General features: G+C 40.5%; 1 protein-coding gene across 2 annotated transcripts in view; it reads right to left on the bottom strand.

Moving 5' to 3' along the window:
- The window catches only part of LOC138736335 (AP2-associated protein kinase 1-like), a 59,069-nt gene that overhangs the window by 9,827 nt on the left and 21,309 nt on the right, over positions 1-27,933 (bottom strand). For both annotated transcript variants that reach the window (XM_069885676.1, XM_069885677.1), the window contains exons 4-13: positions 23,416-23,558; positions 23,212-23,333; positions 19,498-19,579; positions 19,244-19,376; positions 19,033-19,136; positions 17,097-17,176; positions 16,786-16,967; positions 14,474-14,649; positions 7,135-7,293; positions 244-452 (exon numbers count right to left, since the gene is read on the bottom strand). In XM_069885676.1, the coding sequence (XP_069741777.1) occupies positions 244-452; positions 7,135-7,293; positions 14,474-14,649; positions 16,786-16,967; positions 17,097-17,176; positions 19,033-19,136; positions 19,244-19,376; positions 19,498-19,579; positions 23,212-23,333; positions 23,416-23,558 (1,390 nt within the window). The remainder of the gene's footprint in view (positions 1-243; positions 453-7,134; positions 7,294-14,473; positions 14,650-16,785; positions 16,968-17,096; positions 17,177-19,032; positions 19,137-19,243; positions 19,377-19,497; positions 19,580-23,211; positions 23,334-23,415; positions 23,559-27,933) is intronic.

Raw genomic sequence — 27,933 nt, forward strand, 5'->3', positions numbered from 1 at the left:
GTGCAAATTCCCCTGAAATTTTATACATTTAAACAAGATCCCAGTGAGATTTTAATTGATTATTATTGCCGAGCTACCCTAAACCTTTTAAGAGCTCAGGTGGACTGTAATGTCCTTAAATTAAAATTTAAAAACACCGGATTTGCATCTTCAGAATAGAATAGAATTACTTTTGAACTTAATGCTGTTTAATTTCATGGTGCAACTTTAACGAGTACAGGTACTGCCATGCAATGAACTCACTTTGATTTGTAAAGGTTTGCCTCAGCAGCAGCTGCCGCCAGTTGTTGAGAGGAGTAACTGGCAGAGACTCCAAATACACCACTGAAAGGGACGTCACTAACAATTCTCCTATGGCCGGCTCGTTGCACTTTCGGTGATGAAGGCGGCGTTAGTGACAACAGTTTGGCTTTTTGCTGGGGTGAAACTTGGTGAACTTGCTGCACACATGTCTAAAAATGTACACAAATTATAATTACATTATCATTTGTCTGCAAAGCAACAATGAATTTTGGAAAAAAAAATACAGACATCCTTCACACTGAGTGGAGAACTGGACGGTTTAGTTATACTTGTGCACAAACCGAAAATCTAGTCCAAATCAGTTATATTCTGTAACACCCAATCCCTTATGACCGCTTCCCACACACAAAAACACTCTCTACTTCACCTAATCTTTGACTTGCTTAGCATAGGTCTGAAATTACCTTTCAGCAGCTAAGCTTGGAATTTATATCAGCTAGAAACTATTTATTAATTTTTTTTTAAGACCAGGAAGGTCACGATTACCATGGTAGACAGAGGTCCATAAAGCAGTCACCTCATTTATGTTTTGTTTCACTAATGTAGAGGGGGCCATATCGTGAGCACAGAATGCTTGGACGAGGAGGTGCAGGTGAATCATTGCAAAGCCTGTTTTGATCCCTGAATGGTGGCGAGAAGTGCAAGGACATGTGTTACATCCCCTTTGGTTCATGGGAATGTTCAAGACCAATGGGAGGGATGAATGTGGACACGGGTGGGGTGAAAGACTAGGACCAAGGGAATTCTGTTGTTGATCTGACTGGGGTGGGAGCAGGGTCAGAGCTGAAAGGTCTAAAACAAAGAAAATTCATCTTCATTAACTATTTTATCAAAATGACAGCTTTGGGAGTAAAGGAGTTGAGTCCATGGACTATCAAGGCAATTCAATGGCCCAGCCTGACAATTATATTTGGTTAAGTCTGTGATCACATCATTGAAAAACCACTAGGTTTAATCCAATGCTGCACTCTATTCCAAGATCATTAATATATTAACAGATGAACAAATTGCTTGATTCAAGGTTGCTTGAAATTCTAAAAAAGGCAAAAGCCACGCTTGAATCTTACAGCTAACATTTACATCCTGATCAAATGAACATCGCAGAGAACCTATCCAGTTTGCAGTTATAATGATTAGACAGTAACACATTTCCACGTTCTTCTCAGAAGAGAGAGAAAGCAGCAATTCCACCCCATCAGTCTAGGTCAATTCTTAGAGCAATCCTGTTCCCCCACTAATTTTCCCTTTAACCTATTCTTCCCACATCCCAACAACTCTCTCTGTGGTCCTACCACTCGCCACAGTGGCCAATTAACCTACCAATTACACCATTTTTGGGATATGGGAAAAAAACTAGACCACACATGTCAAATTTGGCCCGCGATATAATTATATTTGGCCCGCAAGATCATTTCAAAAATGTATTAGAGGAGGCCTGCCCTGCAGCGAGAGCCGATGCTGTTTTTTGGTAATGTCACCCCCACCATCCTCCCCCTTCATTGCACATCCTTCCCCATTTAACACGAGAAATTGTAACACGAGAAGTCTGTCGATGTCATCAGCCGACAAGCCAGTTGGAAGGCTCCCCGCACAACCAGTCACTTCTCCCACCTGTCGAGCGGTGCGGCGGATGGGTGAGCGCCTGTGATTTCCTGTCGGCGCGACGGGCATGGCAGGCTGCACACGGCTCCCGGGCAGCGCGAGCCCCGCGCGACTGGCACCGGACGGCCTTTCCACAGCGCGAACGCACTTCTCCCGGTCGCCACGGCCTTCAGCGCTTGCACCCGCGCGGACCCCAGGGACGGCTGGTTCGGCCCTGCACGTGAAGAGAGATGGTGGCTGTCCGCAAAGGCTGATCGGCAGCGCGCTGGGCCTGAGTGGGTGGGTAAGCAGGGGTGGGCAGAGGGTGTAGGTGAGGAGTAATGGGCATGGGAAGTTATGGAGGTGCGAGGGGCAGTTAGAGGGAGGGATGAGTAGAAGGAGGGGTGGATAGGGAAGAGGTAAAAGGGGAGGGGCAGGGCGAGTAGGGGAGGGGTGATTAGAGGGTGAGAGACAGGTAGAGGGAGGAACAGGTTGAGGGGAGAGGCAGTAGAGGGGCGTGTATAGGATGGGGTGGGTAGAGGCAGAGCGAGTGGAGTGAGGGGTGAGTAGAGGTTGGGTAAAGGACTGGTCAGGTAGAGGGATGGTGGGTCGAGGGTGAATAGAGGCCTAGAGCCTGAGGAGTGAGCAGGAAATGCTGAGTCCTGATGCAGGCCAAAATGGACACAGCCTGTGAATGCTGACTACATCTCCACAGGGACCAAATATGTTTCCCTCAGGTCAAGCAAAGGGTGAACTTGAGCTACCTGCTCCTGACCTGTAACATTATCCTCCTAAAGTTATATCCTAAAGTTTAACATTACATATGTTGAAAGAAGAGAAAACATGCAGATGTTGTTGAAAATTTTCAATAAATATTTAGTTCGGCCCTCGACTTAGTCCAAGTTTTTAATTTTAGCCCTCCGTGAATTTGAGTTTGACACCCCTGAACTAGAGCATCCAGAGGAAACCTATACAGTAACAGGGATAACATGCAAGCTCCATAGAGACAATATTGGATGAAGGATCTTGAGGAACAACTTTTGACACTTACTGGTCACTGTTCCTAGGTTTTCATCCACTTGCATGAGCTGCACAGTTACATTTCCTAAGGTCAACTACAGTCCTGCCCTTAATCAGACTCTCTACATATTACTTCAAGTTTATTGTTATCTGATCGTACAAGTATATCCCGACGAAACAGCGTTCTGCAGACACACAACCGGACAGAACTCACAGACAGACAAACAGTGCAGGGCAAGTGGTTATCTATATAGATAAATAAACATTGCTTAATGAATATGAGAGTCTTAGATGGGTCTCTAAAGCAACCCCCAGCTATCCCTTCACTCCTAATATACATATGTCTTCAAATTCCAAAACATTTAAAAAAAATTATCTTGGATGCACACTTCACAAATTCTACCCCATTTAATCCCTTTGCACGAAGGAAATCCTAGACAATAGTGGGAAAATTATAATGCCCCAAAACTACAATTTGCAGCTCTCTGTGATTGATTTACATATCCGTTCCTCTAATTCCCACTGACATAATAGCCCTAGAAATGTGATTCCTGCTTTCTTATTCCTGATTTATACCTATAATCACCTCTTTGGACAACCTTCCAAAATACCCAAAGTATTGGCTTGCTTCCTCCCTCATCAGTAAAGCAGCTCCACTGCTTTTTCCGTCCACCTTCAACACATCTAAAACTTCTGTGCCCCAAATGATTAGCCTGCCACTCCTGCCTTCCATCAATCACATTTCCAATAATAAATAAAATAAAAATAAAATAATTCTAAGCAAGCACCGGCCAAAAAAAAATGTAAAATGGAGATAGAAATCTAAAACGTTTCAGATTAACCACCTTTTGCATCTACTGTGGCGGCGCACATCTCTTGTAGCAAACTGGCCCCGCTTGTATTGCCACGCTGGCGGGGCAGCCGCAGGATGATGGCGCTGTTGGGGCTTGCTGATGACCCTGTGCCTTAGGCCACAGCTCACGGCCCGGGCAACCTGATGACGTCACTGCCATGTGGGGCGGAACTCCTGTTGGCCTTAAAGGGGCGCGCGTGAAATTCAAATAAACAGTTCAACTGAAACCTCCACCATGTCCTGTGGTGTTTTTTTGCATGTAGCAGCCACTCCACTCCTATAAAATGTGTTATGTGGCTTGTCCACCAGGGGGCACTGTAGAACAAATTATTCTGGACAATTAATGTAGCAGCTAGTAGAAATCTGAAATAAAAGAACATTGGAAACATTCGCCATATCAGGCAGCATTTGTAGAAAGTGAAATAGTAAATGTTTCAGAGCAAGAACAAGGAAAGAGAGAAAACACATTACATTTAAATTGCAAAGTGAATGGAGGGAACAAAGGGAATATCTTTGATAAGTGCAAGGACAGGGAATTAAGGCATAGGTGATAGATAACTGGGGGCGGAGAGAAGTAAAGCACAAAGGCATTCAAAAAAATGTGAAATGCCCAGATCTGTTTAATGCGCTGACCGTTTAGTTTTCTCAAAGCAATGTTGGGTAGCTTTGAATTTCCCACAGGACAAGAATATATTAATGTTTTTAAAATGATCTTTTTTATACCGTCATGGACATATACTTACCTTCACTGGGAATAGTGCCAGTTGCCGCTGACGACGTTAGCAATGCAATGCACGCGCGCATGTGTGTTAAGCAAGGGTGATGGATCCCAGACACAGGAGGAGGAGAATGAGAGGGTCAGGATCACCCGTGTGGCAGTGAGCCAATGAGAAGTTCATTGGGAGTTTGGGAAGTTGAAGAATGCAATGCTGTGTCTGGTGAATAATAAAAGAAAGTCAACCATGGTATGCTGAAAGAAATGAGAGAGTGTAACCTTTATTTGTTTGTAAGCTGTGGTAAATCAGAGCTGTTACAATGCATAGGATGCCCAGAAGATTCAGCTGGAACCAGATCATCTCACAGAGAAAGGTCACCTGATTTACTGTGGAGCAACAACACAAAAGCAGAAATGGTCAGTTACTGTTTTCAACACCAGGCTTGCTGTAACCAAGACTATTGAGGAATGTATACTCCATATTTAGAAATTGGAAAGCAGATCATTTCCATATCTTGAAACATGCCTTTTTATGTGGGTTCAGAATTTATTTATTTAGTATAAAGTGGGGATCAGTTGCAAGGCACGCATTTCACCCATTTAATCTTCATCTACAAAATGCTTGCATGTCCAAAATGAAATTTTACGTTACATGTTAAAGTCCCTGACTTGGTTAAAAGAGATCCACTATTTGAGTTCTCCACCATTTTCTGCCCCATTTTCAGTTCCCATTCAACTTTACTGATAGAGATTTTTGCCATCACACTCCCAACTGAGTGAGTTTGCAGTTCTCCATTGAGTTGCACGTCCTACATTTCGACACTGGTTACACTTCAACGGTATTTCATTGGCCGTTATGCACTTTGGAACAATTCAAAGTGATGTGAAAGGTGGTTTCTTGAAGTGAGTTCCATCTATGGGGTGGAAGCCTTTCATAATCAATAATGCGAACTCTGAGCATTCTTTGGCTTGGCTTCGCGGACGAAGATTTATGGAGGGGGTAAAAGTCCACGTCAGCTGCAGGCTCGTTTGTGGCTGACAAGTCCGATGCGGGACAGGCAGACACGGTTGCAGCGGCTGCAGGGGAAAATTGGTTGGTTGGGGTTGGGTGTTGGGTTTTAACAAGCAAAATTGTCACACCCTAATAAAAGCTAAATATGAAATCCTGAAAATCTCCATTTAACTGCCTTTCAATTCTTTCCAAATCCATTTGTTGTCCAAAATCATTAAATGTTTGCCTGCTCACTCCACTTTAAACCCAACTGCTCTTATTAACATATCCACAATGGACCTTAGCTCAAGTATCACTTGAGCCACATCACATTGATAGTCAGAATTTACATTTTTATTTAAATCTTGAAATTAAAACATGAACCCAATATAACACCAAATCACATCTAGTTCAGCATCATCTTCCACTGAGGGGAACTGAACATGAATGAGTTTGAACAATAAGATTTCCAATTCCACACCTGTGAGAACTTTTAACTCTTAGCTATTGAAAGACAGCCACCCACCACATCCATCTCAATTCTGGAAGGGCAATACCGTACTGGGGTTTCATCTGCAACAAAGTCACAAACGCCATTTTCACTCAAGGCAGTACATTTACTCATGACATAGGCTTTGAGATCTCGTATTTCTGCAATCATTCCTCCAACTATCGATATTCCTTTATCTCCTCTCTTTCCAACATTAGCAGCCATGCAAGCCATTTTCAATTAAATTTCCCCCCCAAAATCTCCACCATCCTCCTTCTGACCCACCTCCTGGCCAGAGTTTGTTCATCACATCCAATACATCACTGTTTGGCTCCACATTTCTGATTGCAACTCAAGCATTCGGAAATAATTTTCTGTTAAGCTGTTATACATTGTACGTTGATACAATTTTTGAAAAACGTAAAAAAAGTGATGCAATTTTCAGCCTTCTTTGTTCACAAACAGTACAACTCCGATTATATGAAATTGGATTCTCAAAATCCTTATTTATCCGAAAAAAAAAAAATTAGCTATCTGAAACAAATCAGAAATCCTCATTTACCCAACAATTTTTTCGGAGCAGAAGTGACCTCACAGGTTGAAAACAAATTCACCCCAACATGAAATTAGAATGACAATTGTCCTCGTTTCAGGTAACTCCCTTCCCTCTCTCTTTCCATTTCTTCTTTACCTTCCCCTCTTTTCATTTCTTCTTTCTTGGCTTTGCGGACGAAGATTTATGGAGGGGGTAAATGTCCACGTCAGCTGCAGGCTCGTTTGTGGCTGACAAGTCCGATGCTGCATCCCACTGCCTCCCAGTCGCAAGCAGACAGAAGAACCCCTTGTCCCGGCGTCATCAAGGAGAGCGGCCTCCCAGCTGCAGTGGGGACCTCGGGCTCCCGAGAGGGAGCGGGGCCTCGGTGAGGAGGTGTCAGTGATTGGTGGCGGCCACCAATATTCTAATGCTTAAAAAACCTTCCCTGGTGGTTGTTTTAACACTGTTACAAGTAATTTGCTGTTGCTACTGGGCCGCATGGCCTGTTAACCAAAACAAAATTTATCTGACGCAGGCCCAGTCCCGACCATTTCAGATAATCAGAGTTGAACTGTACTTTGAGTTTACCAAAAAGTAATGAGGGAACCTCAAGAAAAATAATGAAAATTAAATTGAAGTAACTTACCAAGGTTTGTGGATGTTGTGGTCGCATCATCTGTTGCTGAATGCCTCCTTCTATCATCTGCCGCAAAGCTGCTTGCTGCTGCATGACTGTTGCGTACTGCTGTTGAAGGTAGTAATTTTGCATCATCTGCTGTTGAGCCTGGTGCATCATTTGGTACCGCTGTTTCAATACACAGTATAATTTGGTAACATTTAGGGTTAAAAATAACGAATTTCCATCATAACTGCTCTGGCAAGGTGGTTTCCTCAACCGCAGCAATATTATACATGTTTCAACAATAGCACTTGTTACGCTATGATTAGCAGACCTTCAGGATCTTACAACAAACCTATACATACAGTGCCCTCCATAATGTTTGGAACAAAGAGGCCTTTTCCTTTATTTGCCCCGGTGCTCCACAGTTTTAAATTTGGAATCAGACGATTCACAAAATATTCAAGTACACGTTCCAGATGTAGAAATTACAACCGTTCCCTCATTTCAGGGCACCATAATGTTTGGGACATTTGGCTTTCGAGGTGTTTGAGAGCACTCAGGTTTGCTTATAAGAGAGCTGGGCTTGCTTCTAAAGTTTTGATCACCTCTGGAGCCTGCAGTTGCCCATTTTTCGACAAGAGGACCAGAGTTGTGCCCAATGAAAGTCAAAGTAGCCCATTATGAGGCTGAGAAAACAAGAATAAAGCTGTGAGAGCAGGATTGCCAAAATCGTCAGTTTGGTGCATCATTTTAAGAAGAAAGAAGGTACTGGTGAGCTCAGTAAAGGGACTGATCGACCAAGGAAGATCTCCACTGCTGATGGCATCATAATGAAGAAAAAAAATCCCCAAACGCCTGTCCGACAGATCAGGAAACTCTTCAGGAGGCAGGTGTGGATGTGTCAATGGTGACTGTCTGCAGAAGACTTCATGAAAAGGAAATAAGAGGCTACATTGCAAGATGCAAATCACTAGTTAACCACAGAAACAAATGGCCACATTACAGTTTTCCAAAAAGTATTTAAGAGCCTGCAGAACTCTGGAATAAGGTCTCATGGACAGATGAGACCAAGATTAACATGTATCAGAGTGAAGGCAAGTATGGAGGCGTAAAGGAACTGCCCAAGATCCAAAGCATGCCTACCCCCTTTGCCATACTTTGCATCTTGGTGCATAGCCTCTGTATGACGTTCATGATGTCTTCTGAAGACAGTAGTCACTTACATATCCACACCTGCCTCCTGAAAAGTGTTTCTAATCTGTTAGACAGACAGTTGGGGAGTTTTCTTCATTATAATGAGAATTCTTCTGTTATCATAGCGGAAGTCTTCCTCGGAATACCAGTCCCTTTGCGATAACTGAGCTCACCAGTATGCTTTTTTCATCTTAATGACGTGCCAATCTGCTGATTTTGGTAATCCTAAGATTTGGGCGATGTCTCTTCCTGTTTTATTCTTGTTTTTCAGTCTCATAATGGCTTCCTTGACTTTCATTGGCACAGCTCTGGTCCTCGCGTTGAATAACAGCAACGACAGACTCCAAAGGTGATGAAAAGCTTAGAAGCAAGCCTAGCCTGCACCAATGAAGCAATTAAACATATCCAAGTACTCACAAACACCTGAGAAGCTAAATGTCCCAAATATTATGGTGCCCTGAAATGTATAAAAAGTATTGTAATTTCTACATGGTCCAACCAAAATGTATACAAATCACCTTGAATAAAATCTGGAATGTGCACTTTAATTACATGATTACAAATTTAAAACTGCACACAAGGGCAAATAAAGGAAAAAAGGGTCATTATGTATCTTGCTTATTTAGGTCTAGAATGAGAAAACAGCAAATGTGTATTGTAACTGGAGCAAATACAGTATTGTACATCAAAGGAACTGGGCCACTGGTTTAGGACAAGAGAATGAATCAGCAAAGATGCTACCTTTTCCATTCCAAAGCACTTGTCAGTGAGATCTTATAGAAACGGCAAATATGACCAAAAACACTAAGCAAGGTTAGGCAAGTACCTTTCTCACCCATTCATAATTGAAAATAAAGTTTTAAGTTGGCAAATATAACACAAGATCATCAGCAGGTAAGTCACAGCTGATTTTAAATTTTTAAAACTTAGTCAGATAACACGATTATAGGCCCTTCCAGCCCACAAGCCTGTGCCACTCACATACTTCAATTCACCTACAACCCTAGTACATTTTGAAGGGCAGGGGTAAACAGGAGGAAACACGTGCAGACATGCGGAAAGCATACAAACGCCTTACAGCACCAGGTCGCTGGTGCTGTAATAGCTTTGTGCTAACCGTGGTGCCCCAAAAGTTTATATCCCAATGGGCCCCAAATTTTAGGTGCTCATCCAACTCAAATTATATTGGGACAGAAGGGTTAAAAAAAAAAAAAAATCAGCTTTAATTTTTAAAACCAGAAACATAATCTTCAATTTTAAAGCAGGCCATTATCTTAACACATTAGGTGGGAAAAAAAATTCTATTTCTTCAACGGTGAATTAGCATTAACAATGCTGTCCAGTTTATAGAATGGTCTCACAAGAAAGGTCAACCTTTGAGATGCACAGATGCGCTGTAGAAACTCAGCAGGCCATGCAGCATTTTTACTTTCTACGGACGCTGCGTGGACCTGCTGAGTTTTCTCCAGCTGGTTTGTGTTCTGCACTCGACCCCAGCATCTGCAGACTTTCTTGTTTAACAAAACAGTTTCAAAGAATTAAATGCATGATATAGGATTTGAAGCCAAAGCTAACAAGTTGAGCCAATAATTCCATTTAACCATTTTTTTCAAAAAATTCTCAAACATAATTTCTTAGAATACAGTAGTTAGAAGTTAACGGTGGTAACAACATCAATAATTAAAGCCAAAGCTCAAGCTAAATAATCAAGTCTATTTTAAGCCTAACGCAATAATCATGTTACTTTTGAAATGAATGGATTATGGTACCATGGTGATGTTCAAAAGCATCATCATATGCAATTGTTCTTCATTAAAAGTGTAACTACCCTTTTCACTCTATTTTGTGACATATGAACTTAACTATCCAGCTTCAGTGTGGGTTGCTTAGAGGTTCACCTTTCATAATATTCTCCCTCAAGGGATCCCTTGTCTTGTACAAGATCTATCCATTTCTGCAATAGCATGCCAAAAAGAATGGGTCTAAAGACACAGAATCCCCAAGTCCAGTTAATAGTTTATAGGCAGACATAATATAGCTTCAATACACTTAAAAGTTCAGCTTGGATAACAATTTAGAGGTCTTATTACTGGCAGGGAATCTAATTTAATCAGATTACAAGAGCAACCGATGAAAGTACCCTGTGCTAAGTGGCTATACAAATTTGATCTTATTTTCATTTTCTCCCCATGAAGTGGTTTGCTTTCACTTGTGAGTTCAAGGAAAAGTTCTGCAATCAATACACATTCTGAAGAATTCCCTAAGGAATTATTTTCAAAAACAAAATAAAACGAGAATTAGGCCCTAATCAAAACAAAGGGCTCAAAGATATCAGCAATTTCTTGGACAAATGTTCCAACTAATATTTTGACATAGTGACAATTTTGAGCTAAACACAAAATTACTGTAAATATTAAATCAAAAATATAATAAAATGATATGCTGCATCATTTTAAAGTAGGACTTAATTGAATTGGTGAGTTTCAGTTACCTCTTTGAGACACAGATTCCATCTGGATTCCCTTTATGGCACCACACATCTAATTATTTCTCATATATATTTCCCTCCCTCCCACCCATTGAAACAGTCATATTTTGATCTTCTGGTGCTTGATTTGATATACCTGTATTTGGATTGCCTATCTTAAATCAATGCCTCAAGAGGTAAAGGCTAACTGAAACCCACAAATTTAATTAAAGTCCTACTTTAAAATGATGCAGGATATCATTTTATTACATTTTTGATTGAATATTTATAGTAAACAATAAGAAAATTTACGGCCTTTCAACAGCAGTTCATTGAAAACAGACACTCCATTTTACTTCTCTTTTTTCCTTGCTAATTTAGTTCAACATTGTCCTCATTCCACCGATCACCATAAAGGCAAAGGACCAACCTCATTCCGAGATGTGCAGAGCAATACTGTGTATCACTGAAAACAAGGCACTTTGGCCAGAAAAGCTGTAGTACATAAATCACATCTAGCACCAAAACGAGTACTCAAAGCCAACTGTTCCACAGCTTGATGGATCAAATGAAACTCTCCAGTACAAACAAAATAATTTTCTCTATCAAGTAGAATCTGAGAAGCAGTAAACAAAGATTGTAGGTCTCAAAGCATTCACCTATATTGCCAACATCTGGCGTTCTAGACTTGACATGCTCTAATTAGCATGGCCATCTCTACCCATCAAAGTACAAATTTCCCCATTATGACCTCCCCATGAAATGCAGGCCAAGTCCAAATACAGTTAGTTACTGTACAATTGCTGAGGAGACCAATTATCTGGGAATACAACAGTACATAGCAGATGAACTGGGAAGTGGGCCAAGGGAAAGGCAGGTGAAATTTAATTCTGATAAGTGCAAGATGTTGCCTTTTGGTAGGTTAAACCAGGACAGGAATTGTGAATGGTAGACCCTAGGACTGTTTAGAACCAAGAGATTTTGAGGTACAGGTGAAAGTTCCAAAAAGGTAGACAGGGTGGTGAAAATGTCATTTGGCATGTTTGTCTTCATTGGTCATGGTATCGAGTACAGGAGCAGGGACGTCATGTCACAACTCCACAAGACATTGGAAAGTCCACACTTGGGAGTACTGTACACCCTTCTGGTCACCCAGTTATATAAAAAATATAATTATAAGATGGAAAGGGTATAGAAAAAAAAATCAAGAGAATGTTACCAGGATTGATTGGTAGGCTTAACTTACAAGGAGAGGCTGCACAGGCTGGGATTTTTCTTCCTGGAGTGAAGGAGACTAAGAATGGGACCTTATGTTTATAAAATCATGAGGGGACATACACAAGGTAAATAGTCATATCCTTTCCCCCACCCCCACCCCACCGAGTAGGGGAATCTAAACCAAGGACACAGATTTAAGGAGAGAGGGCGAAGATTTAAAAATAAATTGAGGAACACCTTCTTCATGCAATGAGCAGCAGAAGGAGGTGGAAGTGTAACATTGAAAAAGCATTTAGACAGGGAATGGGCTGAATGCAGGAAAATTTAACTAGCTTGGTTGACATGAACAAGTTTGGCCAAACGGCCCATTCCTACTGTTGAGAAAGCTACAAGTCTAATAAATCAAGACAATTCAGCTATTTGCCACCCAGTGTAATTTCAGTCACTGCTCAAGTGGGAAGTATTACCAACGTTATGAAGCAGTAAATATTCAGCAATAACCTGCCCACCAGAACTACATTTCAGACCTTATCACAACCTTGATCAGCTGAACACAAACTGACAGCTGAATTCCTGAGAATGAGCTGAGAGTGACTACCCTTGACATCCAAGCAACTTCTGACATGTTGTTGCAACAAGGAATGCTGTGAAATTGTTCATAAGACATGGGAGAGGCTGCTGGAAGGTTAACTGCCCCAGTCTCAGGTCACACCTCAAGGTAGCCATACCATCTTCAACCGATTTAATGAGCTCGATCATAAGTGGTAATCCTCACCAATGATTTGGCAACCTTCGGTTCCATTTGCCAGTCTTCAGAAAACAAAACCCTCCATGCCTTCATACAGCAAGACCCAGACCACATTCAAGGGTGTAAGTGGCAAGATCTAGGGCAATATATCCACGGTAATATTATGCAAGAGTAAAACTCAAAAGTCTGCAGACACCAAGATTGAAGTAAAACCACAAGGCTGGAGAAACTCAGCAGGTCAAACAGTGTCCTTTATAGAGCAAAGAAATTGATACAAAACATTGTATCTTTATCTTTCCTATTGAGTTTCTCCACCATTGTGTTTTTAGTAATATTATGCAAGGAATCCAACAATTCCCCTTCGAAGTCCAGATATCCTAGAATTTTGTCGTAACCTTTCCCAATCTATCAAAAAAATCTCCTGTATGCATCCAACAAATTCTGCCCGATCTAAGTGTCTGGCACCATCAATCCTGGGAATAGCACACAGGACAAATCAGCCCAACCTAAACACTTAATCCCTCCAGCAATGATGCACCATGGCTGCAGTACATGCTATCTACCAACCTTTCAAACTGCACGCCCAATTGTTCCTTCAATAGGATTCCTAAAATTGTGATCTAAATTTGAACATACCGCAAGGTAACAGACTCTTCCGGCCCACGAGCCTGTGCCGCCCAATTACAAGCCCCGTATGTTTTGAAGGGCAAGAGGAAACTGGAGCACCCAAAGGAAACCCACGTAGACACGGGGAGAGCATACAAACACCCTACAGATACTGGTGGATTCAAACCCAGTTCGCTGGTGCTATAAAAGCATTGCGCTAACCGCTACACTAACCTTGCCCCCTCTCTATCACCAAAAGAGACGAAAGCAATTTCCAATCAGCATTTTGGGAGAACTTTCACCAAAATAATTACAGCACTTCACCCGAGTAACTTTTCATGAACTATTAGGGAAGGACCACAAATGGTGCCTTGCCTGCAAAACCCACTTGCTGCGAATGTTTTGTTTAAATCAGTACAATTGGAGAAAATAGCATCACGGTAACTCAAAATGAAGGTAATCTTGTCAAGTTATTTTGTGGTGAGGATTAGCGCCTGGAAGCTGGCAACTTGGAAGAACATAAATACAAAGTAATATCATTACCATTTGCAGTTCTTGGCACAAGTATTGATCAGAACGAGCTTCAAGCAGCAAGGATTCAGTGCAGCAAGACTCTGCATGAGACACAGTATGACAGGATTTGAAAAGCAAAAGGGTAAAGTAAAAGTTTCTGCAGAAACACATCCTGAATAAAGCAAACATTACAAAGCAATTATGAAATTCCATTGATCAAGCTACATCAGAAGAATGTTGCTGAAGAGGAAAAAATGTGAATAAATGAAGCCACAAGCAAATTTTGTGAGTGGGACTGTTCAGATGGAGAAGGTAATACCCTGTCCTTCCATGGACAATTGATGAGAAGGGTCATGATTTTGAATAATTTCATGCTGATTCGTGCAGATTTGGAGAAGGACGTGCCAGTAGCTTCAAACTGGGTCAGCCTCTAACGAAACACTCTGCCAGAAGATAAGTTTAACATGTTTGATGAAAATCTGGCAACAAGAAAGAGTTAACTTTTAAGTTTTTTTTGGAAAATACAGTAAATTATGGTCAAGTGAATAGAGTTCAAGATGAGGCATATTGAAAAGCATCCTGTGATTGTTTGGAAAGAAGAATAAAAGTGAGCATACCTGCGCCGTCTGAAACATTGCCTGCTGCTGAAAGCAGGTTTGCTGTTGGCGTAGCAAACACTGCTGTTGAAGTAACAGATGCACCTGTGGTTCCACTTGGAGATGCTGTGTTGGCTGGATGTGCGCTTGTTGGCCATCTAACTGACCAATGTGCCCATTACTTGCAGCTGTGGCTCCTGCACAGACCAAAATGTTCAAAACGTTTTACATTGCGATTGTTGTCCTGCAGATTGTTTAATTGCAAAACGTCCATCATTCAACCCAAAAGCTTGTGAATGGAAGATATAAACTGTACAAACCCTATTGAAATTCAACAAAACTATAGAAATGCTGGAGGAACTCATCCATAGGAGATAGAGCTAGATTACCGAGGTTTAGGAAGTGCTCAGGCATGAATTGGTAATATATCTTTACCTCCTATGGAATGGACAAGAGCTGCTGTGATCCTCCAGCATTTCTAGGTTTTTACTACAATTTGATTTGTGTTACTTGAGTTCACACTGGAGGTTTCTTTGATTTAAAAGATACTGAATCTAGGATCTCATTTCTGTGGCTGCTCTGTTTTTTTTTATATATATATATATATATATATATATATATATATATACAGGTTATGATGGCAGAAATTTAGGCTCAAGAGACCAACAATTATGCTGCCATCAATCCTCAGCTAAACACAATCTGGTGGAGCAACTCAACTCAATGGGAGAAAAATGAATGGTCGACGTTTCAAGCTGAAACACTTCCTCAGGTCTGAAGGGAGTTAGAACAGTGTAAAGAGGACAGTGCAGGAGATTAAAGCGAGAGGGAGGGGATGGGATACGTGGAAAGAGAGAGTGGAAGAATCTAGTGGGAAGTTGGAAGCAAAGAGGAGAGGGGAAGAGGAAGAGCAGAAGGGTCATAGAAAAGAGAGAGGGGACTCTACATGAAAGTAGAACATTCTATGCTCATACCATTGGGCTTTTTACTGCCGAGGTGGAATATGAGGTGTTGATCCTCGAGTTTTCAGTTGTCAGCAGAGAAGGCCCAGGACGGACAGGGAGGTGTGGGAATGAGGAGTTAAAATAGCATGCAACCAGGAGGTCTGGATGACCATTACAGACAGAGTGAAACAGTCCAAGTCCACGTTTAGTCTGAACAATGTGCAGGAGGCCACATGGGTTACACTGAATGCAGCCGATAAGGCTAGAGGTGCAGGTGAATCTTTGCCTTGCATGTTTGGGACCCTGGATGAGATGCAAGAGCAACATTTTGCTGCATTTCCCATGGCTACAAGAGAAAGTACCAGGGATAACAGAGAGGTGGTGCTACCACCAATCACTGTCCCTAAACCTCAAAATTAAAAACCAGATGTGTTTAACTAAAAATCTAGGAAACTAATCAGAATTTAATTTAATAAACTTTACCGAGGAATAATTGCCTGCAATTATGTTGGAAGCTCAAAATCAAGATAATGTAGTTAATCTACTCAAGAAATACTGAAATACTATCAGCATGTTAATGAGTTGCCAGGGAGAGAAAGCTATCCATCATGGCTGATAAAGGCAATTATTTGCAGAATACACTGACAGAGCAACATTTCAGGACAATTAAAGCAACAAATTATGAATTCAGGGCAATTTGAAATAAAAACAAAACCCACTGGAAATACTCAGGGCAAACAGTATCATTAACAGACAGAAGCAAAGTTAACGTTTAAAGTCAATAATCTTTCGCCATAACTTAAAGAAACAAAGGACTGAGGGAAAGATTGGGATTAAAAAAAACTGCCTTTGAAATAAATATTTTAAACATTTTGTGTGCAGCAAACTGTGCTAAAATAACTGGAAATAGACAATGTTTAAAATAGAGTAATTATTTCTTGAATTCTGGAGATCTTGCAAAAGGATTCTGATGGGGGAAATCATTTCTTGGTGAGCTCTACTGTTCACAAATTCTCACTCAACTTCCTTTTGAGTAATATTGCCCCTCTAAATTTAAAATTTGCAACATTTTCCCCCAGATCCACAACTGTCCTTCACGCCATCTCTGTAAACTTTTCGTATTTCATTTCATTCAGCTCGACATTCCTTGCTCAGAAGGAAATCAGCATCTCCGGATGTCACCTATGATTTCAGGAAACATCTGCCACAGCTGTTCAGTGAATGATTTACTTTAACATTGTTGTTTCAAGGTCACCAATTCAAAATATGTTGAGAAAGGCCAGTTTCTTTTCTTGGCAAAGATACAAGGAAGGAAATAGATACAAATGTGTAACTTAAACCTGTTGGAAAAAACTACCATTTTATGTGATTATTTCTGCAAATACACACCTGCTGGCTGCGACACCAACTGTGTGGTGGCTGGCTGCGACACCAACTGTGCGTTAGATCTCTTCCTTGGAGTCATAGCAGGCTGAATTGTCAGAGCACTCGAAGCTGGTGTTGGCTGTCCTGCTTTGGGTCTCTGGCGAGGTGCTATTGAGGTTTCTGTAGTTGGTACCGGATCTGTAAGCCTAAAACGTTTGTGTAATAATGTGCACATTCAAGAGATGGTCAAGGATACAACTTTATACAGCAGTTTTAAAAGCAACAGGAAACTAATTTTAAATTCAATTCAACACATTTCTGGAATACCAATTTACCTTGCTCGTGGTTGAGACTTTTTAACAGCAACTTCACTAGTTCTTACTGGTAGTGGCATTTTCACAGGGATCTTCACATTCTGGAAGCCAAAGGGCATGATAAATGTGCGTTTTGTCAATTTAAAAAAAACAAGAAATACAAATTGTCAACTTCAAATCTAAACTTTCATCGACCAAAATTTTCCATTTGCCCAGTAATTAAAATGAATGGAAATGTTGCAATTTTTAAATTTAAATTAGATTTAAATTTAGATATACAGCACAGTTGTTGTGAGTGATGGAACAGATTTAATGGATCTCAAAAGCAAGGACTGTGAACATGGTCTGACAGTAAATGACTATTTACAGAAGACGCGCGTGGGAATATCGCAACAGGATAAGGCGCGCGCACACATACAAAATGAACTAGAGTACACAGTGCTGTTACATACAATCAAGGAAATGAAACAATACAATACCCACCACCCCTTGACTTAATGCAGGCACGGCTCTATGCTACTCGGGACACTAAGATGCTCCCAACCCTTTTCTAGTGAACATCTTACCAAACGTTTTCACCAGCGCCATTCCACAGTACTAGGCCTAAAGTGAAGCAGGGTGGTCCTTCAGAGATGGCAAAAAGAGAAAGAGACAAGCACATGTGGCACCCTTTAATGGAGGGCTGGGGAGTCCAGCCCAGGTAATCAACAGGGTGGCAATGGCTCCGTGCCAACAAGGTCTAATTGATTACAAAGGCCAATGGCACAAGGCCAAGTACAAAGGTACTTAGAGGGGCCAATGGTCAGGTGTGCAATGGGTGGGGCAAAGTGGCCTCCCAGCATTGTCCAATTCTGGCACCAGAAATTAACTCAATTCATACTTGAACATATTTGTACAACAAATTCTGGTTAGTGTAGTGGTCAGCACCACACCTTTACAGCGCCAGCAACTCGGGTTCAAATCCACCGCTGTAAGGAGTTCGTACCTTCTCCCTGTGTCTGCGTAGGTTTCCTCCAGGGCGCTCCAAAACGTACGGAGTTTGTGGGTCAATTGGGGTATTTGGGCAGCGCGGGCTCATGGGCAGAAGGCCTGTTACTGCGCTGTATGTCCAATTTTTTTTAAATGAGATGTCTTTACTAAATTAAATCTGAAATATCTTTAAGATCATTTATTTTCACGTAGACTTAGTTTTCCAACTTTTTTTTGAGAAGTCCTCTCACACGAGGAAACATTCTCTTGGCACAGAGTTTGTGGGTCAATTGGGGTATTTGGGCAGCGCGGGCTCATGGGCAGAAGGCCTATTACTGCGTTGTATGTCCAATTTTTTTTTAAATGAGATGTCTTTACTAAATTAAATCTGAAATATTTTTAAGACCATTTATTTTCACATAGACTTAGTTTTCCAACTTTGTTTTTGAGAAGTCCTCTCACACGAGGAAACATTCTCTTGGCCAGGAATTGAAGGTTTTCTCTCACAGTCAGAATGAGATGAACTTATCATTCAGAATTTTTGCCTAACATTTTTTTGGCATCCACATGAATGCCATTTCTAATTTTGGTATTCCTTAAAATATCTTAAGCCAAAGGCTGATTTTCCAAATTTGAGCCATTCCAATAATTCCATTGCATAACAAAAATTGTCAGTGAACTTGACTTAGAGAATTGACATTTTTATCATGTATCAAAGCTGTAAAATCAGTCTATACAGAACAGCTATGAGTTTACAGAAATAGTATGTTCATTTTAGCTTTCCAAAATACTATTCAAATTTTGAACAGTGAATATAACTAAATTACAAGAACCCAGTTACTGATTACTTAATTTGAACTCAAATTTTCTTACAAATTTTACATCAGCTGCATTCATCAGGTACCACTTGCTCAGCCAGGTCAAAGATATGTTGCACAGAGAATGATTTTAAAGTTCATTATGAAATTCCTCAGCAAAACATACTTACATTGACATTCTTAACAGGACATATTTTCTTTGACAGCTTAAATGCAAAAAAAGAAACCTGATAAATATCAGGTCTCTCGTCAGGATCAGCCTCAAGCATATATCCTACAAAAAGAGAATGTTTATTCATTACATAAATGAGGTAACGTCAAGAATAATGCGAACAAATAATTAATCTGGAAATTTCAAATTCATGAAATTTGACTGCTTACGTATTAAACTGTGTATTTCATCAGAGAACCTAGAATTATCTGGAATCGTAAAACTTCCATCACAGATGGCTATTTGGCTTTCTCCAAATGGTAAAGTGAAGAAGCAAAGTTTGTAAAGTAAACATCCAAGTGCCTAAAGATAGTACAGAAAGGTCAAATAAAACCTTAGTAATCGAGTGGGAGATACAAAGAGCAATAAGAAACACATACAGCACTCTTACTTAGCGCTAAGATAAAGATCAATTCTCACTTACCCATATGTCAGCTTTAGTAGTAATAGATTTCCCACTGTAAAGGTTAACCATCTCAGGTGCTCTGTATGAAAGTGTTGTGTATCTGAAAATTAGAGCAGGAGAATAATATTTGACATGAAGGCTGCCTATTTTAAGTCATCTTTCAGGTCAAGTTATTGTCATCTGATTGTACAAGTACAACCTGATGAAACCATGTTCTCCAGTCCTCGGTGCAAAATGCATGCACACAACCAGATACACTCAAACAATACATATGCAGTATTCATAAAAACAGATAGGTGAATAAATAGTTTTGTAAATATGAGATATTTCATATTTGTATGGCTTGCAATACATCAGCTTGTACATACATTTAAAATTTAAATAAAATTTGCATTTAAACAAGATCTTAATGTCCCAGTTTTGGTCTAAGAAATAATAATGCAGATGATTTCCAGTCAAAGAGCAGGTTTTAAGGAGATTTCTTTTTAAAGAGTCGAGGCATGCATAGATGTTTAAGAGACACTCAGCATTTGCATGGACCCTAAAAATTAGGGATATACAAAGGCCAAAAATCTTAGCAGATTTGAAATCAGTGAGTAACTGTAGATACACAGGATTTTGTGCTTGAGAGATTTATGCATCAGTGCAAAACAAAATTGCTAGTTGTCAGAATCAGGGATCTTTGTCTCTTTGGCTTGGCTTCGCGGACGAAGATTTATGGAGGGGTAAATGTTCACGTCAACTGCAGGCTCGTTTGTGGCCGACAAGTCCGATGCGGGACAGGCAGACACGGTTGCAGCGGTTGCAAGGGAAAATTGGTTGGTTGGGGTTGGGTGTTGGGTTTTTCCTCCTTTGCCTTTTGTCAGTGAGGAGGGCTCTGCGGTTTTCTTCAAAGGAGGTTGCTGCCCGCCGAACTGTGAGGCGTCAAGATGCACGGTTTGAGGCGATATCAGCCCACTGGCGGTGGTCAATGTGGCAGGCACCAAGAGATTTCTTTAGGCAGTCCTTGTACCTTTTCTTTGGTGCACCTCTGTCACGGTGGCCAGTGGAGAGCTCGCCATATAACACGATCTTGGGAAGGCGATGGACCTCCATTCTGGAGACGTGACCTACCCAGCGCAGTTGGATCTTTACCAGCGTGGATTCGATGCTGTCGGCCTCTGCCATCTCAAGTACTTCGATGTTAGAGATGAAGTCGCTCCAATGAATGTTGAGGATGGAGCGGAGACAACACTGGTTTGAAGCGTTCTAGGAGCCGTAGGTGATGCCGGTAGAGGACCCATGATTCGGAGCTGAACAGGAGTGTGGGTATGACAACGGCTCTGTATACGCTTATCTTTGTGAGGTTTTTCAGTTGGTTGTTTTTCCAGACTCTTTTGTGTAGTCTTCCAAAGGCGCTATTTGCCTTGGCGAGTCTGTTGTCTATCTCGTTGTCGATCCTTGTATCCGATGAAATGGTGCAGCTGAGATAGGTAAACTGGTTGACCGTTTTGAGTTTTGTGTGCCTGATGGAGATCTGGGGGGGCTGGTAGTCATGGTGGGGAGCTGGCTGATGGAGGACCTCAGTTTTCTTCAGGCCGACTTCCAGGCCAAACATTTTGGAAGTTTCTGCAAAACAGGACGTCAAGCGCTGAACAGCTGCCTCTGAATGGGATATAGAGCGATCAAAACAAACAGGTCACATCAACCATCAACATCATTTTATACTAATCCTGCAATGCTCTCTTGTATTCTCCCTTCAACTCCCTCAGATTCTATCAGCCACTAACACGCAAGAAGCAATTTAAAATTGATAATAAATTTACAACTGTAAAGCGTTTGGCATGTGGTAGGAAGGTAGACCAACTGAAGAAAACCCCTGTAGTCACAGGAAGAATATGCAAAATCCACACAGAATGCATACAAGTCAAGATTAAACCCATTTGCTGGAGCTGTGAGGCAACAGACCTACTTGGTACACCACTATGCAGTCCAGAGGGAAAGCATCTCAGAGTGCAAAGTTGTTAGAAGCCATGCTTTCGGAAGCAAAGGAGAAAAGCTGCAAAGACACGAGGCAACATTATAAACGGTGGAAGTAGGTCATCTCAGTGATGCAGAGGACTGAGTGCTCAGAAACTCCACTCGGAATTTAAAGAAGTCAGGAAGCTTACAAATGCCTCACAGCTTACTGTGGCCTGGGAGAAAGATGGATACAGCAGCTGGGATTCAGAGTTATTCACAAAATTCAAATAGGCACGTTGTTTTCTCCAAAGACTTAGTAAAAGAAAATTTCTGCTTCTCAAGTAAACACACCCAAAGAAAGTAGAGTTGTCAAGGGTGATTGATGGTTGTGGGTGCAGAAGGATACAATTAGATTATGTGTGGATTATGCAAACCAAATAATTTGATATTACTAATTGCATTTCAATTTTTATTGTAGTATGTGGATCTCATGAAATTTAAAATTGAAATAGACTTGGAAAACAACTACTACCAGCTTCATCAACAAGATAAATTTTATAATTTGAGGCATGGCAAAACTTCATTTATTAATCTAATTTTAGAGAAAAGTAATAACACAAGGCTGGAGAAACTCAGCAGGTCAAACAATGTCCTTTATATAGTGCGGATAAAGATACATAACCAACATTTTGGGCTTGAGCCCCTCATCAAGGTCTGAGCAAAATGGAGGCCACATTTGCCATGCTTACCAATTGAAAGAAAGAATGATTCAACTCAAAAGGAAACAGAAAAATAAAAACAGCCGTCAATTCACAGATGGATTTCTTGCTCGTGGCAAAGGTATAACAAGTAGGAACATTTGGGGGACCCGTTTGGTGAATTATTTCGCATTTATATCACTTAAAGTGTGACATTAGCAGGTTCAAAGGTAGGATGAGAAGTATATCAGAAAACAGACCATATAATAGTCATCAACTAACACAAGGACCAGAAAGGAGAGTCAAGTAATTTATGGTTTAGAGAACAACATCAAGTTGAGTCACAAACAAGATGGTAGTGAACAAGGGGTGATAGTAAAGCAACCAGAGAAAAAAAAGTTTGAAGTAGGTTATAACAAAACCATGGGTGTTTGTCCTTTTGGTTGAGGGACGAGAAATGGAAGAGATTTAAAATCCAAAGTTGTTTATGCAGGAACTTGTTGGAGTTGAGTGGAGGAACAGCTTGCATTTTTCCAGCATCCTTCTCAATGTTTTTTTTTTAAAAAGAGCATAGTACAAAGTTCATATGGTAACTTTTAAAAGAATAATCACTGATATTTCGTACATAACCAGGCATCTAATTTGTGCACAGCAAATTCCCACAAATAGCAATGTAAAAATGACCAAGTTGGTAGCAGTTTAAAAGGCAATTCAGGATTAAAGTTGAAATTAGGGTCTATAATAAAGTATACAGATTGTTGGAAATTTTATTTTATTTTTTCTGCAAAGAACAGTATATCAGTATTTTAATTCAAAGGGTGAACAACTAACTTGAAAGAGTATAAATCATGACAGTTGAAAAATCATACCTCGCTCCCAAATTATTTGCTAATTTTTTTTAATGAAATATTTACCAATATTAGTGCAAGAAGCCCAATGAAAACAAAACCAATGAAAAAAAATTCCAGAGAAATTTTAGAAGTCTCAACCAGATATCAGTCAGCCACCACCATAACTTCTTGCAAATTCTGATGCCATTTTAACTCGAAAACTAATTCAAGCCAAAAGATATAGGATTTTAGTTAAAACTTACTTTTTTATTTCCTCCTCAACTACATCAACCCTTTCAATCTGAGGACATACAAATCTGTCTGTAGCACTTCCAAAATCACAGAGGACATAGTTTCCATTATTGTGAAGTAAAAGGTTTTCAACCTAGCATAGAACAGAAAGTGGACTGAATACACAACAATTTGCACGTGAGAAGTTTTGGTTTGATATTTTGAGTAATGCTCACCTTCAGGTCTCTATGAATAATTGCAGGTTTGCATTGATGTAGCCTGGCCACTGCCTCACAAGTGTCACAGAATATCTGCAGCACTTCAGGTTCACTAAAGCCAGAATGCAACCGTTGGTTCATCAAATTAACAACCTGACCACCTGGAGAACATACAAATCAGGTGTATTAAAAGCATGCTTTTAATAGAGGAGATAATAATAGAGCAGAGGAGATGACCTTAAGGACGGTGGTGACCAACAGGGGGCTCTGTAGTTGTAGAATACACATATGAGCAGTGCTGTTGGGGACTTGTGGGCTAAGAATGCACACAAGCTGTGGGTTGTTGGTGACTTGGGGATCAGAGGACTCACAAGAGACTGCCTCATGAGAACTAGGTGTAGGAACCGGCATTCAAGAGGATGCTGAGGGCAAGGTGGGCTCCCAAAGGGCCCTAGGTGCTGAAAGCTTCCTCAACACATTGGAGGTTTGGATCTGGGCTCAGGTTGCTGATGGATTGTGTTGAACTGGAATCTTGTGCGGATGCAAAGGGTGTGGGAGCCCTGGAGGAGAATCCACCAACACTCAATACCTCTGGGGGCAGGGAAACATGACTTCTTTTGCTTCTCTTTCTCTGACTGTAAGAGGTGCCGGGCCATGCAAATGCTCATGGAGAATCTTTTTTCTGCCTTATGGCAGACTAAAGTCAATATCATATAATATGACATGACAATAAATAGCAGCTGATCTGAAAATTTACCCCACTTTAAAAATACTGTTCTCTATCGTCCAAGATCTTTGCATCTGAGTTTAAATCAATATCTCAATGACAAGCTTTTAAAGATGAGGACTAATGTTCAAGGAGGGCTGAAATGTCATTGATTTGTACTAAATAGAACGGCAAAATAAATTCCTGCAGTGCTACACAAGCAAAGGTACAGGACATTATTTGTGGATGAAAATAATGGCTAAGCAAAAATAGTCAATATGCTCATTGTTTTATACAAACTATCCTGCATCAATCCAAATAATTCACATGAACGTGAACAAACTATTCTAGTCTAGTTTAGATACACAAATTCCTTATGCTATCCATTCTGCAGTCCTAAGTGTAGGGACGACTTTCATCAAATGCCAAAAATAACCAGGAATTGTGGAGTATTAAACAGATTATAACATTAGAGACAAATATTGTGACATCTTCTCAAGGAAAAGACACAACTGTAAATATATAATTACATTTTGCAAAATAATGGCATAGAGCAGGAATAAATTTGTACAGGACTAACAAATAAAAATAGCCAGAAAGGCCAGAAAAAGTGAACATCATAAATGGGAAAATGTGTAGACCATCAAGCCTACTCCACAAGATCGTGGCTGACCTGGCGAAGAGCTCGGCTCCGCTTCCTTGAATGATCCCCATATCCCTCAATTTCCCCTTACTTCAGAAATCTATCAATGTGTCTTAAATACATTCAACGAGGCAGCCTCTACTTCCTTAGGCAAATGATTGCACAGATTCACTACTCTGTGGGAGAGCAGGTCCTCCATCTTCATCTTACCATCTACTCCCCTGAATCTTGAGGCTGTGACCCCTGGTTCTAATCTCTCTACCTGTGGAAACAACTTTTTATCATTTATGTAGGGTCCACCCTCATCCTTCTAAACTCCAGTGAGTATAGTCCAAAAATGGTCAATCTCTCTTCACAAGATAATCCCTTCATTTCCAAAATCAACCAGGTGAAATCCCTCTGCACTACATACAAAGCCAATATATCCTTTTTCAAATAAGGAGATGAGAAATGAAGCCAGTACTCCAGGTGCAACCTAACTAGTACCATGTACCATTGCAGAAGAACCTCCCTGCTTTAAAAGGGTGGCATGGTTAGCATAGCTATTACAGCACCAGAGACTCTGGTTTGAATCCGGCACTGTCTGTAACGAGTTTGTACATTCTCCTAGTGTCTATGGGTTTTCCCTTCACCATCCAAAACGCAACGGTTTGTACGTTAATTTGGCTGTAATTGGATGGCATAGGTTTAAATGTCCGGAATCGGCTGCTACCGTGCTGTAAATAATTTTTTGTTTATTAAATTCAATCCCTCCTTGGTATATTGGTGTCCATAGGCACATTGGCATATCTAATATAAAATGGCATGGGTGCACAAGAGACTGCAGGGAGCAGCAACAGGTTGAAACCCTGCTTCAGAATCAAGAAAGCACAGGGAAGATAAGCAGCATTAAATCAAGAAGTCAGTAGGTGATAGGTGGAGCAAGGAGGGGAGAAGAACGACAGACAAATTATACAGGTGTGGGAGCAAGTGGAGTGGAGTGAGGAGACATGTATAGCAGTGATTGGGAAGCAGTCAAGGGGGGGAAAAAAAAAATCAAAAAAATGCAGATAGAGCCAGAAGGGGAATGAGAGGTGAAAGGGGAATAAGAGGGTGGAGTGAAAGTGGCCAGGAGAGGAGGGTGGGAGATGGGATGAGTGGGTGTGGATGGTGGGAAAGGGTAAAGGAAATGAGTAATCAGGGATTGGAGGTGGTTGGAATGAAGGATGTGTGAGTGACAACCTGGTGGATGGGGAATGAGAGAAGCAGGTGTCTTGAAATTGGAGAACTTAATGTTCACACCGTCAAAGACTACTCAGGCAAAATATGAGGAGCTGCTCTTCTAATCTTTACTTGTCCCCACCCTGGCAAGGGCAGAGGAAAAGCAAGTTGGTGTGGGAGTGGGAAAGGAATTAAATTTGCTAGTAATCAAGTGGATGAAAACAGAATGCAGGTCTCTTCCCGCACATCGCTCTTTAATACTGCCCTCCTTTTATCTACTTTCTCAACACTGAAGCAGATTGACTTGAAACATCAAGTGCCCATTTCCCTCCAAGGAATGCAGCAGCTTGTTTGTCAGTCTAAATGGATATATCTGTACAATTTAGATTAGAGAGAAATAACACGTAAAAGTTGTACCAACATTTTTTTCCAACATGCAAAATGTAAGCTTTATCAGTATTTTAATTAATGTCTTCTGAACTGTGACTTTTCTAGACCAAATATAAAATACTAACTAGATAAAGTACCATGAAGGACACAGCAAAGTGTAAAACTGGACAATATCTGACAAGGTTAGTTATTGAATGTGGAATTACAGGATGATATAAACACAAGATTAACAGTATTATCAACTGACACTGAGAAATTAAATGGTGCAATGTAAGAGAGGTAAAGCAGTGACAGAATTTTATACAAACCAAAGCATATTTTGCAAGGATCAAACCCCTGGGTACTTAAAACAATGGAAGCTGCGATTACATCTAAACATGGTGTGATATTTGCAGAGGCATGCTTTTCAAGGGTTACCTTCCTCCTCTACAAATCCTTTGACAAAGGATCCAAACAGGAGATTTTTTTTTTAAAAAACCAGTTAATTTAGATTAGAACCAGAATTCAAGCAAACGCAGCTTTAAGCAACTAGCAATAAAAAATCGCAGAAAATAAATAGGTAAAGTTTAAAAATTGGTGCCATTAGTTCGCCAAGCATGCAACATCTACCAATCTCCATAGGTGGTGGATGCCAAGGATTTTACTGTATATGTATAAAACATATATTATTCATCATGGCTTGTTCGCCTTTAAAATTGATGCAACTTGACTCAGGCTTTCATTGATTTAAGCTGCTTTCCAGTCAAGTAGCTTCTGTATCATCCATGCATTGATCCACAGAAAGAGGGTCTCATGAAAAGAGATTGCTCCATGACAACTAGGGAGACTGCTGACAAAGGAACAAGGCTAATAGAAGGTCCCAAAGCTGCAGTCAACAATTTACAAACCTGGGGGCTGAAGGCACTGGGGATTATTTTGTTTTCTATGAAATTCACAGGGTTTAATCACATTCAGTGTGATATATTCCTCATATTGAGTTTACAGGTTGAATTTAATTGTGATCTAACTCATGTCCTTAATTACTACATCCACAAAATGAATTGTGGAAATTAAATCTATAGTTGGGGGGGATTACCAATGAACATACCTATTCCAATTTCCTAATGGGCAGACTTCAGTAGAAAATGATACCAACACTTCAAAACATACGTCAGAGACAGATCCTTTGGCCCACAGAACCCATGCATATAAAGCACTCATAAGTGCTCATGCCATACTAATTCCATTTTTATTCTTATCACATTGCCATCAATCTCCCCCACCTCAAATCCCTCACCCCACCTATTTTACATTCACCGACACACTAGGAGCAATATATCATGGCCAATTAACCTACAAAGTGCATACATTGTTCAAATGTAGAAGGAAACCCATGTGGTCACAGACAGTACGTCAGAACAAATGGTCTAATTTTCAGGTAATTCTAAACAAAATGCTTGGAATTGTAGGCACAAATTCTGTTGGTGTTATCATAGCTACAATTGTTTAAAGAAAATTTATACTAATCCCAATGTTGAGAAGGCAAAGACTCCAATACATTAAATAAAATGCATTCAACCACAATTACTTTCTGCAAAAATACCTAATTTTTCACAAA

The sequence above is a fragment of the Narcine bancroftii genome, chromosome 6 (assembly GCF_036971445.1).
Source record: "Narcine bancroftii isolate sNarBan1 chromosome 6, sNarBan1.hap1, whole genome shotgun sequence".
Taxonomy (NCBI): Eukaryota; Metazoa; Chordata; class Chondrichthyes; order Torpediniformes; family Narcinidae; genus Narcine; species Narcine bancroftii.